This window comes from Dama dama, chromosome 22 (assembly GCF_033118175.1).
Source record: "Dama dama isolate Ldn47 chromosome 22, ASM3311817v1, whole genome shotgun sequence".
Lineage (NCBI taxonomy): Eukaryota > Metazoa > Chordata > Mammalia > Artiodactyla > Cervidae > Dama > Dama dama.
The window spans coordinates 48,271,240-48,285,125 of NC_083702.1; the positions used below are offsets into that span (position 1 = coordinate 48,271,240).

General features: G+C 46.1%; 1 protein-coding gene across 2 annotated transcripts in view; it reads right to left on the reverse strand.

Moving 5' to 3' along the window:
* Window positions 1-374: 374 nt before the first annotated feature.
* Window positions 375-13,886, reverse strand: part of ABTB3 (ankyrin repeat and BTB domain containing 3) — a 319,893-nt gene continuing 306,381 nt past the window's right edge. For both annotated transcript variants that reach the window (XM_061125434.1, XM_061125435.1), the window contains exons 15-17: window positions 11,532-11,600; window positions 9,089-9,202; window positions 375-2,543 (exon numbers count right to left, since the gene is read on the reverse strand). In XM_061125434.1, the coding sequence (XP_060981417.1) occupies window positions 2,334-2,543; window positions 9,089-9,202; window positions 11,532-11,600 (393 nt within the window). In that variant the 3' untranslated portion in view covers window positions 375-2,333. The remainder of the gene's footprint in view (window positions 2,544-9,088; window positions 9,203-11,531; window positions 11,601-13,886) is intronic.

Consider the following 13,886-nt stretch of genomic DNA (forward strand, 5'->3'; position numbering starts at 1 on the left):
CCACCCCTTTCCCCCCAAATCGTCATCAAGGCACACCAGTGACACTCAGAACTCCTCTCTCTGTGGATGTATTCACTGCAGGAGGCAAAAGTACTTCCCAGTGGCACCTATACGTCCTCTGCCTGATGGGAAGGAAATCCAAGGGTAGCACCCAGAGGGGTCCGCAGTCCCAGGGGACTAGAGCTGGGTTAGCCAAGTTCTAGTTGGCAGAGCAGAAGGTGCTCCGCGACACGAGCACCTATCTTGTATCTAGCGTCTTCATTCCCCTTGATTCTTTTTTCTGCGGGGTCATCTTTTCTGATTTCTGAACTGAGTGACTTTCTGAGGCTACAGCTGGGTATGAGTTCACAGGTACCATGAAAACAATGCGCGACTTGGGAAAATCATTTCTTTTAATGACAGAGAAAGCACACCAAACTATAACAGAAGCCCATCAGGAGTTGCCACTGTACATAATCCATGCCCAAAGGCCCTGAGCTAGCATCAGACATTCACAGGGAAGTCAGTCGCGGTAGGAAACATCCACGCAGCAACTCTGAGGACAGGAGGAGGTGAGAGACAGCAAAGACTCAGGACATGCTGTGTATCTGTAACTTGGATTCCTCTGTAGACAGTTTATTTTTTCCCCCCTTCCTCATTGGATGGTAGGGGCTGGGGAGGTTTGCAAATGACCAAGTGGAAGAGAAGCCTTGTATCAGCGTCAGAGAAGAGCCAATACTGTAGACGGATGTGGCCCGCGTGTGCCATGGGTCACACCCAAGAAACAGGACTTGACCTTGGTCCTCTGAACAACGGCTCAGGGGGCTAGTACAGTGTTTGAACAGCAGCTCCTTTAGACTCTAGGGTCTGTGCACAAGTTCCCAAAGGCATGCTAGGAAATATGTTTATCAACAAAACTTTGCCATCCCAAAGGGTAAGAGTCATTCTCCTAGTTTTTAACTGTATGTTATCTAGGTTTCAAATGAAAGGACAAGAAAGAAAAGGCAGCAACTCAGAGATTGTTTGGAATATTGTGGCACTTCACTAATCTCTTCTGCTTATAATATATGGCAGAGCAAACGGAACCCTGTCAATATAAACTTTCATTATAGATAACCCTATACTGTATACTCTTGGAATACAGAGAGAATCCATCCTATCATACATATTTCATCTTTAAAAATAATCTAACATAGTCATATTCTCTGGCTAGTAACAAACTATTAACATCTTCTGAGAATACAGAGAGAACTCTGGGATTAATAGTAAATTCTCCAACGTGCCCCGCCCCCATCCCCTATGCAGCATCATCTATGAACACACTTCTGCAACAGCATCTCAGGGACATTCATAACTATGGAAGGAAATGGATATGTTAGTTTCACCAAATGGACTTTTAGCAAGAAGTGATGGGACATTTTTACCTTGGCAAAAATGAAGCACAAACGTAACAGTTTACAGGTTCGGGCCCATGCAAATGCATGTGTGATTTTTTTAATGTGGGGGGATTTTATTCTCACCCCGAAACCACAATCAGCATGCAGGTTTTTTTTTTTTTCAACTACTGAGTTAGAGATAATTATTGGCAGTGCACCTCTTTTGTGTAACCATGATCACTAAGGCAAGGTTATTATTTCACCTTGTGTAGAATATCAGCAATATCTTGTCAGATGCATGTTTATACAGTACAGACCTGCTACTTACTGTTTTTTTCTTCAAAAAAGAAAAGAAATCTCAAAACACAGATCCCTAAACACAATTCAGTTGAAAATGAACTGTTAAGCTTTTAGAAATATATTTTAAACTACAAGGCTGCCCTGTTTTGGGGGTTTTTATATGAACATTTTAAAAAGTTCCCACCCCTAAAAATTTGTCTTCGTTATTGGTAACAGTCTCACCAATTTGCTATCCTGTTGACTCTTATGGAACTGCAGCTACTAAGGTCCTTAATGTGTAATAAATATAATGCTATTCAGGGTCCTACGGTGAAGTTCTCCAACTGTCAATCTGGAACCTGAATGACCTTTAGTTCTCAGTCCGCCCACTGGACAGAGGTCCTTGGCAAGGGGTGTTCAACTGCCCCAGGGGGCTTTCAGATGAGGTCAGCGTGGCTGCCCCATGGCCTTCTACCTCTGGATCCAGGTGCACTCGGATCTGTAGGCCAGTGGCATGTCCTTCCTTTCTCAACAGGAGCTCACGGGAGCTGCATTTGCTTTGTCAAGAGCAGCTGAGGCAGTTGAGGCAGCTCCTTGGCTCAGCCAAACACAGACGCGAGGTGAGACGTGTAGGTCCACGGGAAGCCAACGTAGCAGCCGAACTGGCAAGTCCCCGGGAACACTCCTGGACCGGACGTCTCATACAACAGAGCCTTTGGAAGATGACAAGTGGATTGACTGAATCCTGATGGCCAACGTCCTCTGTAAGTCCTGCAGCACATCCTGGCCCGTGCCCTCACCATTTTTGTCATATAGGAGCTGCTTGAAGGCTTCATTTTCGATAAGGACCATCATGTTTTTGAGAAAGTAGCCTTCGCAATATGCTGAGAGCTCTGTGACTCCAAGAAACTGTGGAGAGTGGAGAGGAAGCACGAGATGGTTATGTTTCTGAAAGCACCTGTTTTCATCTATATTCTGGTGAGTACCTATTAAGGTAGCTTGACTGCAACAGTGGCCCTGATTCTGCATCCTTTGCTGTATTCACCAAGTGGACGTGACCTGGCAGCTCCTCCCATCGGAGGGCTGAGTTCATTTCTCCAGGCCTTGGCCTTGTGAGTTGCTCTGCCTAAGAGGATGTAGCCGTGTGAGAGGTGCCAGTTTGGAGCTGGCTTCACGTGGCTGTGTGTGCTTCCCCAAGCCCTCTCCCTTCTGCAGACACAGTTCTAATCTCTTTACACGATGCATGCATGCTAAGTTGCTTCAGGTGTGTCCGATTCTCTGCGACCCCCATGGGCCGTAGCCCTCCAGGCTCCCTGTCCATGGGATTCTCCAGGCAAGAATACTGGAGTGGGTTGCCATGCCCTCCTCCAGGGGATCTTTCTGACCCAGGGATCATGCTTGCATCTCTTACATCTCCTGTACTGGCAGGCAGGTTCTTTACCACTAGCGCCACCTGGGAAGCCCCCACAGAAGCTGCTAAATATCTCACCACGCAGAGGACAGACCCCGCGGCAGACAATTATGTAGCTCACGTTATCAGTCAGTGCTAACGCTGAGAAACTGATGGAGAGACATAGTTCCCGACAGACTAAACCAATACGGCAGGGCTGACATCAACCTGCCTCACGTTGCAACCCCAAGCAGAAGACTTGGCAGGCAGTAGATGCAGTACGGATTTGTTGAATGTGTGAATGAGCAGTTCACTCTCAGAGTTACAATATCAGCAGCAAACATGCATTGACAGCATTGTGCTGGACACTTCATGTGCATCATCTCATTTAATCTTGAAATTTCCCTGAGGCAGGTACTCTTACCACCTCTGATTTACAAATGAGGAAACTGAGGCAAGAGAGTAGCTGACAAAAATTCACACAACATGTCAAAGGCAGAACCAGGAGGTGAACCCTGTAACCCAAGTCCTGAAGGCTGTGTGTTTAACCATTAGCATGCACTGCCTCTAGCCTGATCCCATTAAATCTCGGAAACATGCTTGCTGGAGGAATTCATGTTTGAGATGAAGAAACAAATGTGGGTATGAGGGCTGGCTGTCTGTATTCAGGCCTTTTCTTTGGTTTTCAAAGCTTGCAAGTTTCTCTTTTGCAATGAGCTGCATGCTCAGAAGTTAGTTTAAGTGCTCCCTGAGATGATATCCTGCTGCTTTATTTAGATGCTGAATTATCTAAATTATCTGAATTGGAATTCATTGTTCTGAACTCCCTAATATTCTGTCCCTTAGGCCATAGACGCACTTGCAGCTGCTCGCTGTGGATGGTGGAATGATAATGAGGCAGTGCCGACTGGGCAAAGGAGGAATGAGTGGGAGACTTGGATTCAAATCGGGGCGCCCCCATTCTTCTGAATTTGTGCTGCTTTATTTGGCTTCTGGCTTTAGGTTCCTCATTTTCAAACTGGAAATTATGTCCTCACATCATTAACCTGTTGGGGGTACTGAGTGGAACATAACTGATGGTGGGACTCTGTCATCTGTCACACTTAGGGGAGGCAGGATAGGAAGCGGGGGGGAGGGAGGGGGCTCTGGAATTTATTCCAGACTGTGCCATTCCAGCCATCTGCTGCTGGGTGAGTTATTGAATCTCTGTGTCTCAGTATTCCTATCTCTAAAATGGGGGCAAATAATAATACCCACCTAATAAGCTGTTGCTGGCCTTAGGTGAGGTAATACATGACATGTTCAGAACAGTGACTGTTTGCAGTCAGCATCAGCAGTCACTCAGTATTAGCTGTCATGCTAACTGTACACTATTTGCAATTATTACTCTCATCTCACTCATTTATATCCAGGGACCCATGTGGACAAAGTAGGTGGCTAGGTTAGGATAAGGGGAATTGGCTGCATCTATGGAACCTAGTTCAGCTAACTGGCCCATAGTAGGACCAAGCCTGTAACCTTGAACTCACTGACCCCATGTGATAATTCAGTGAGCCAATGACCTGTCTTCATAAAAATCATATGCAACTTTGGGCAGGTCAAATCACTTCTCTGGGCCTCAGTTTCCCAAGCCACAAAATGAGGGGGCTTAGACTAGTGAGTACCATGCTCTGAGTATTTAAGACGTGGACATACCAGCTTATTCTGAGAGGCTTAGGGAGCTTGTTGAGGTTTATCAAGTGAGTAGGTTTGTTATTACCCAAATGTTACACAGATGCATAGTATGCTGGAGCTGGAGGAGTTCTTAGCAATGTTTTAATTCTTTCAAGATGAATCCAGTTTTTTTGAGTTACAGAGAAAAGGCCTCATTGTACATGTGGGGAAAGTGTGGCTCAGAGTTGCCGATCTCTGATTCTGGGGACACAGAGAGCCCCCTTCTCTTATCACTCCTAGCCACTCACTTTGTATAGGTGCGTTTCTTATTGTAAGCTAGTGTAATTAGAGAATAATAAGTACTTACGTTTATACATGGTGATATTTACTGAATGGTGACTATACATCATATGCTTGCCTACTTTTACATATCTAATTACAGACAGAACAGGGACTGGAACTCTCACCGTCTAGACCAACAGTTGACAAACTACAGGCCTGGGTGCCAAATGTGGCCTGGATGTGAGAGTTAGACTGTGAAGAAGGCTGAGCGCAGAAGAATTGATGCTTTTGAACTGTGGTGTTGGAGAAGACTCTTGAGAGTCCCTTGGACAGCAAGGAGATCAAACCAGTCCATCCTAAAGCAGATCAGTCCTGGGTGTTTGTTGGAAGGATTGATGTTGAAGCTGAAACTCCAATACTTTGGCCACCTCATGCGAAGAGTTTACTCATTGGAAAAGACCCTGATGCTGGGAGGGATTGGGGGCAGGAGGAGAAGGGGATGACAGAGGATGAGATGGCTGGATGGCATCACCGACTCGATGGCATGAGTATGAGTAAACTCCGGGAGCTGGTGATGGACAGGGAGGCCTGGTGTGCTGCGATTCATGGGGTCGCAAAGAGTCAGACACGACTGAGCAACTGAACTGAACTGAGCCTGGTTTTATAAATAAAGTTTTATTAGGACACAGCCATACCCACTCATTTGCATATTGTCTCTGGCTGCTTTTGTACTGCAAAGCAGAGCTGAGGAGGATCAAAGTGACCACATGGCCTCTGTGAAAATATTTACCTGGATTGTCACAGAAGAAGTTTGCTTCTTCTGTCCTAGACAAAAATTTTTTCAAGTGCAGAGAACATGTCTTACCAGATGTGTATTACACATCTGAATACACACATTAAAGTGTGTATACAACTCCTGGTAAATAGTGGGCACACAATAAATACTAGGGAACGAATCCCTTGGTTTCCAAACCCATGTTCTTCTCATCACAGTGCCCCACTGAGCACTGCCTTAGTTTAGATTCAATCTGATGAACAGGCTTGTTCTTTTTCTCAAGCTGAAAGACACCCCGAAAAAGCCATCAGAGGCTCCAGAGCCTCTTCTTCATGACTGAATAGTTTGGGACAGCTTTGCTAGGAAAACAAAGATGATGAAGCCATGCATTTATGGGCTGGACTTCTCTTCTGGATAAAACTTCACAGATGTCGCTAATGGTTAGGTGCAGAACAGAAGTAATGCTGCCAAGAACTTGCTGATATTTGAAACATGGTTGTTAGTGCCTAAATGCCTGCATTTCCGAGGGTTCCAAACCGAGTGTTGGTTTCTTTCTTTTCTGGCTCTTTTGCTAAACCAGCCTCAGTCTGCAGCACAATCTGCCAGGAACAGAATCCACATGGCAGGTGACGGTTAATGCTGCAGGGCACATAGAGGGCGCATGGGGTCGGGGCTGGCACTGCCCTGGCCTCCATGCAAGTATCATGAAGGGCAGGTGTTGACCTTGGAAATGCCCCAGGATGAGGCTGAGAGGGTAGGCAGAGGCTGGCCGGCTGCAGAGGTACATATATGAAGGCAGTTCTTGGCCACAGGTGCTGTAAGCCTGTAGCACAAACGCATTCCCAGTCCGGGCTCACGTTGCATTGGCTGTGTTATTAAATAGCAAGAGAGCTACAGAAGCTGCCTGCCAAGGAGGCTGAAGTGATTAAAATGGGACTGTGGTGTGTAGGCCTTGCTGCATTCCCAAGGAGATAGACCACAGCAAAGCTACTGTGGATGTGGGGCTCACAGGGCAATTTGGGCGTCCATGGCCAGAGGAGGGGGCAGAGGAAGGTGAAACTAATCAGGCCCTCTTCCTGGGTAGAGAGTTTTCTCTGGATACGCTTTCTGCAAAGTAACCAGTTTAAGATAAAAAAATTTTTTTGTTGTGTCCCAAGAAACCAGGTTTTGGTAAAAGTCTCATTTAACCAAAACACCCACTGTGAGTGGGGAGCAAGTAGCCTCCCTGTATCTTTTGATTTACTGATGACCCATCAGAAAATCTTCTGAGTATCAAGAATGATCACAAATATTTCAAACAGGTATTAGGCCAGACTGTAAACACAAGGAAGACTCTGTGCTGTGAAGTGAGGTTTACCCTTCTGGGCATATACACCCAAAGAACTGAAAGCAGAGACGACAACGGATATCTGCACACACCTGTTCACAGCAACATTATTTATAGTAGCCAAGAGGTAGAAGCAACCCAAGTGACCACGGATGAATGCACGAAATGTGCGACATACATACAATGGAATATATTCAGCCTTGAAATGAAATTCTGACACATGCTACAACATGGATGAACCTTAAAGACATTGTGCTAAATGAAAGAAGGCAGCCACAAAAACAAACCAAACAAATACTGTATGATTTCACTTATATGAGGTACCTGGAGCAGTAGAATTCATAGCAACAGAGGGTAGGATGATGGTGGCCAGGGGCCATGGAGGAGGGGGGGAATGGGGAGCTTGTATTTAATGGGTTTAGAGTTTCAGTTTAGAAAGATGAAAAGTTCTGGAGATGGATAGTGACGATGGTTGTACAACAATGGGAATGTACTTAATGCCACTGAAGTATACACTTAGAAATGGTAAGTGTCATGGTAAATGGTAAGTTTCACATTGCATATATTTCACCATAGCGGAAAAAAAATCTCAGTCATAGTTGTGTGACCTTAAGCAAGTTACTTCACTTCTCTGTGTCTCTGCTTCCTTATTATAACATGGACTAATGAAAGGACTGTGGTGAGGATTAAAAAAGGTAATGCCACAGGGCTTTAAGCACAGGGGCCTGCACATGAAAAGGGCTTAGAGAATGTTGACTTAAGACAGAAAATAATATCTCAACCACGACTTGTTTTTTTTTTTTTTTAACAACAAGCAGAATAACTGTTATTCACATCAGTGGTTCCTCTACAGACTGTGGATGTGGGAGGCATATGTGCTGAGCTCCAGTTCTATCAAAGAGGAATGCTTAGTTTTAAACAAACTCCTAATCTTAATTCATCTCATTGTTTCTTTCTAGCAGATGCTAATCCCCCTGTCCTGAGCACATGAACCCAAATGAAGTGGTACCTGGACATATGATTTTAATCTCCACTTGTGAAATGAATTGGATGAAATTGGTGGTTCACTGATTTTACTTCAAAAACTGGAGAGAGGACTGGTCTTAGGGCTGAAATCACAACAGTTGCCCTAGGAGCCTGTTAAAAATATAGACTGCTGGACTCCCCAGCAGAGATCTGGGGTGATAGGCCAAACAGATTCCAAATGTCTCCCTAGATGTTGGGTCCACCTGACTAGGAGGACTCCTTGGACTTCTTTAGCACTGACAATCTGTTCTCAACCTTGGCACATCTGAGAGTCACCCAGGAAGTTATGAAAAAAATATCTCTCTTTCCCAGGTTCCACCCCCAGAGACTGATGAATTGGTCTGTGAGAGGTCCCAGGAATGCGGATTTTAAGTGAGTGCCCAGGTGATTCTTCCATGCAGCCAGTGTTGGGAACCTCAGTTCCAGAATAATGGTTCTCCCCCATGAACAACTCCAGAATCACAGGGAGGGCTTGTGAAGCTGCAAACAACCAGGCCTGACCCCCCAGTTTCTGACTCAGTAGGTCTGAGTGGGGCCTCTAATGTGCATTTCTGACAAGCTCCCGAATGATGCTGGTGCTGCCAGATTGGAGACCTCTTGGAGAACCACTGTTCCAGAACCTTGCTGCTTAAGTGTGTGGCCTGTGGCCTAGACCAGGTGCAGAGGCTTCACCTGAGAGCTTGTTAGAAATGCAGAACCAGGGCCCAGTGTGGGCCCGCTGAAGCAGAGCCTGCAATGTGATTCATGCACACGCTAGAGTTTGAGGATGACTATGCTTTTAAAACTTCTGGCTTTCTGCTTCCACTGTATTCTGGAGGGGCGGAAGAAGGGAAAGACATCTCTCCTAAAGTAGGAAGCAGACCTTAGAAGAATGAGGTCAGCTCAGCCTGGATGCACAGACCCAGCATCCACCCTCTGCCCAGACTCGCAGCATCTGCAGAGAAAGCCTCTCCCACAAAAGTGCATGGGGCATGCTTGGACAGCGAGATGGGATTGATTACCTTGGCATGGTTGTAAATATCCACACAGTTGTCGGTATTGATGCTTTTTGCACAGATAATCTCACAGTGTCGCTGCAAAGCCTCCAGCTGGAAAAATTTAGCGGCAGACAGGAGCTAAAAAAGCATAAAAAGAGCCTGTTAGAGGTTGGGAGGTGGAAGGAAAGCAACGACTGTGGTGAGAAAACCCTTCATCTCCTACAGCAGAACCCAAGGTGCAGACACTGAGCATAAAGCGTTGATACATCACTTTAAAGCACAAAGGTTACACAGGTGGACTAGGACCCCGCGACAGAACTCGACTGTGGGGGAAGATGGCAGAGGGGAGGCGTGGGGTCAAAGTGAATCAGATTTCCATCTATTGCAGCAGGAAGTCAAGCAGAGATGCTTAAAATTGTTACGTCCAGAAATAAGGGTCAACATTTTTATTTGTGTGTGTGTGTGTGTGTGTGTGTGTGTGTGTGTGCTCAGTCGTGTCAGACTCTTTGTGACCCCATGGACTGTAGCCCACCAGGCTCCTCTGTCCATGGAATTTTCTAGGCAAGAATACTGGAGCCAGTTACCATTTCCTCTTCTAGGGGATCCTCCTGACCCAGGGATTCAATCTGTGTTTCTTGCACCTCCTCCATCGGCAGGCAGATTGTTTACCACTGAGCCACCTGGGAAGCCTGAACGCTCTTAGTTAGCAGGATGGATGTCGAGGTGGCTCACTTCCTCCGTTCATTCAGGTCTCAACACAGATATCACCTCAGGTCTCCTCGCTCCATCACTGTCTGGCCCCCTTAACCTGTCTTAGTCTTCTTCACAGCCCTTCTCACACCAGACATGATGTCATGCCCATCACCTTCCCCAGAGGCTGGGAAGGCAGGGATCTCTGCCCCTCTGCATCACCGTTATATCCCAGCCCTGAGCAGGGCACCTGGCCTCGGAAGATGCTGAACAGAAGAAGGGGAAGAAAAGAACTGAAGCAAGAGTTCAAAGGGATTGCCTTTGGGGAAAGGACGGAGGGATGGAAGGGAGATGGCTGGATGAGGGGCTTTTTAAGTATTATAAAGCTCTTCTGTATTATTTACATGATTGAAATGTATGTTCATTATTTTAATTTGAAAATAGCTTTTTAAAAGGTTTATAAAAGAGTCTGAGTCCTCAGAGTGCAGTCTAAGTTCTGAGGCTGTGATTTGTCAGAGGAGTGGTCCAGAGAGACAAGAGAGGAACTTCAGGGGGGCGGGGGAGTGACCACAGAAGGTTTCACAGAATAAGAACAAAGGGATAAAGGGCTCCACAGTGAACACACGCCAGGCACTGTGACACATGCCAGGCACTGTGTAAGCATCTTACAAACAGAAACTCTTAAGATCTTCAAAACCCAGTGGGGTAGATATTGTCATCCCCATCCTGTAAGTATGAAAGCTGAGGATCAGAGAGGTTAAATGACTGGTCCAAGAAGGGGCAGAGCCTGGATTTGAAGCCAGTCTGGCCCAGAGTCCATGTCTGAACCACCATGAGGGGTCACTTCTTGAACGACTCCTCATGTTTTAACATCTCTCATCAGGCCCCCCGGACTTCTGGCACCTGAATGGGGTCCCGGCTCTTTCTCTCAGGACTAGCAGAGTGATTTTGGCTTCTGATTTAAAGCTACCCTGGTGGCTCAGCTGGTAAAGAACCTACCTGCAATGCAGGAGACCTGGGTTCATTGCAGGAGACCTGGGTTCAATCCCTGGGTTGGGAAGATCCCTTGGAGAAGGGAATGGCTACCCGCTCCAGTATTCTGGCCTGGAAAATTCCATGGACTGTATAGTTCATGGGGTCACAAAGAGTTGGACATGACTGAATGACTTTCACTCACTTAAAGCTACCACCTTTGACACAAGAGTCCCACTCCTAGGAAGGAGCAGGGGAAATCTTGGCTTTGGACAGATGGGAGGCAGAAACAAGGCCGGAGGAGCAAGGAGGGGGAGAACACAGTTACGAGAGGTGGACAGGAGATGGGGAGAGCCAGGGAGCTGCTGAGTGAAGCCGGAGAGCTTGTAATTGCCTCTTAGCTTTTGCCTCAATGGACACGCTGAGATTTGAGGAAAGCTTTCAGATGAAATGTTTTTCCTACAAATGACAAGGGAGAAATTGTCAAGGACAGTTTCTGATGATGCTATTTGAGCTCCAGCTGTGCCTGGAACTAGAGGTAGCCTCAAACTCTTCAGTAAATTTCCTTCCCTCCACCCCCAGAGCCAGATAAAATTAGGCTTCACTCAGCTGCTACTGAAAGAGCTCGGACTAGCGCACCCAGCACCCCAGCCTTCCAGGGAGGGGCTCTGGGAATAAGTCCTTGAGAGATCTGAAGGAGGCAGGCAGGACCCCCAAGCCTGCATCCAAATGCAAACCAGACACAGGCTGTCCCCAGACACCACCCATGTGAGCCACCCACTCAGGACCACGGCGGGCTCCTCACCTCCATTATCTCGTTGTTTTTAATGAGAAGTGACTCTGGGCCACCGTAGTAGAGATACTGCATAACCAGCTGGAAGACAGAACACGGTGAGCACAGAACCCACAGCACGCAGATACAGTCATCTTACCGCCACCCAGTCGAAGCCTCAGAGTGGCTCTGAGTCCCTGCGTGACACCCCTTCTCAGGGGTGGCCATTCCCCCTGGATTGCGGCCTTTCAAGAAGTTCCATTCACAAGTTTTATAGGCTGGATATGTTTTCTTACACCATGCTGTAATCTGTCACCCTGTGGTTCACCCTCAGGGCCAAATTAAACAATTCTAAGCTCTGCTCCCCAGGATAGTTTTCCCCCATCTATGGGTGACAATCATGGGTTGTCTTTTCACCTCCAACCCCATCGAGCTGCCCAGAACTGCAGCACATGTGGCATGACTTAAAGACCCTGAACCAGCCGCAGCTCTCTTGGGAATACAACCCAGTTTGGCCGTAAACCTCTGGTTTCAGCTTCAAAGGGTGACTCTGGGCCACCAGAAGACCACTGTCTCCTTATTATAGCTTGATAAGGGCCAAGATGAAGTCATTAAGGGTCCAGGGTCTCAATGTTTTATTGATGGTGTGAACTGTCCAAGCCAGGCTTCGTATACATGACTGGATGGTGTGTAAAGTCCCAGAGCTTTGCAAACTGGTGTCTCTTAGGTAGAATTAAGCCCAAGGCTGTGATAGTATTGGCTGTCACCACCTCCCATGAAGCTGAATGTTAAAACATTAGGTGGCGTGTATCCTCCCGAGTTGGCCATAGTCTCCACCATTCTCTAATGTTTTCTGCCTGCCTAGATGACACATTGACTTTAGCTGCCTGACCCTAAGCAGCTGTGTTGGAAAAACCTGTAGATTGTTTACATCCCATCTCTGGATGTCTGTAAAATGAGGTGACTGGACCGGGTTGCCCTCTGTGGTCCCTTCTGGCTCTGACAGTCTGACCAATTCAGGACACTGGTTAAGAGCAAGGTCCTGGAGTTGAACTGCTTCAGTTTCTGACTTGGCTCTGCCACTTAAAAGCTGTGAGACCTGAATTAAGTTAGGCTCTCTATGTCTCAGTTTCATCATCTGTAAAGTGGGGATAATATTACCTACCTCATGGGGTTGTGATGAGAATTTAAACGAGTTAATACATGTAAGAGGCCCAATAGAGATCTGGCAGATGTATGGCAAGAACTCAGTAAATGTTAGCTTTTTAATTTTCTCTGAGGGTGAAAAATCTTTCTAGTATGAATGACCTTCCATTTTCTTACTCAGGTCATTCGACATCATTTGTGACTGATTTCAATCTACTTTATGCAAGTGGGTTTAAAGTAATCGCTTTTAATGTAACTCAATAACAAAAACCAAACAACCCAACCAAAACCCAGGCAGAAGACCTAAATAAACACGTCTTCAAAGAAAACATACACATGGTCAATAGGCATATGAAAAGATGCTCAGCAAGGGCAATTATTAGATAAATGCAAATCAAAACTATAACAAACTTCTACCTCACACAGGCCAGAAAGGCCACTATTAAAAAATCTACAAATAATAAATGCTGGAAAGGGTGTGGAGAAAAGGGAGTACTCCTACACTGTTGGTAGAAATGTAAATGGGTGCAGCCACTGTGGAAAACAGTATGGAGATTCCTTAAAAAATTCTAAAAATAGTCTTGCTATGTGATCCAGCAATCCTAAATCCTGGTCATGTATCCAGACGAAACTGTAATTTGAAATGATATATGCACCCCAATGTTCACAGCAGCACTATTTACAATAGCTAAGACATGAAAACAACCTAAATGTCCATTGACAGATGAATGGATAAAGATGTGTGTGTATCTATATCTATATATGAATACAGATATATATATACATAATGGAATATTAGTCATAAAAAAAGACTGAAATGATGCCATTTGCAGCAACGTGGATGGACCTAGAGATCATCATTCTAAGTGAAGTAAATCAGAAAGAAAAAGACCGTATGATGTCACCTATATGTGGAATCTAAAAATGCTTTGGTTTAAAGTACAGAGTTCAGACTTTCCTGGTGATACAGTGGTTAAAAACCCGCCTGCCAATGCAGGGGACATGGGTTTGATCCTTGGGCCAGGGAGATTCCACATGTCCTGGAGCAACTAAGCCTGTGAGCCACAACTATGAGCCCATGTGACGCAACTACTGAAGTCCATATGCCTAGAGCCTATGCCCTGCAACAAGAGGAGCCACTGCAATGAGAAGGCGGCACACCACAGCTAGAAAGTAGCCCCTGCTCGTCTCAACTAGAGAAAGCCCGTGCACAATGGTGAAGACCTGGTGCCACAAAAAACA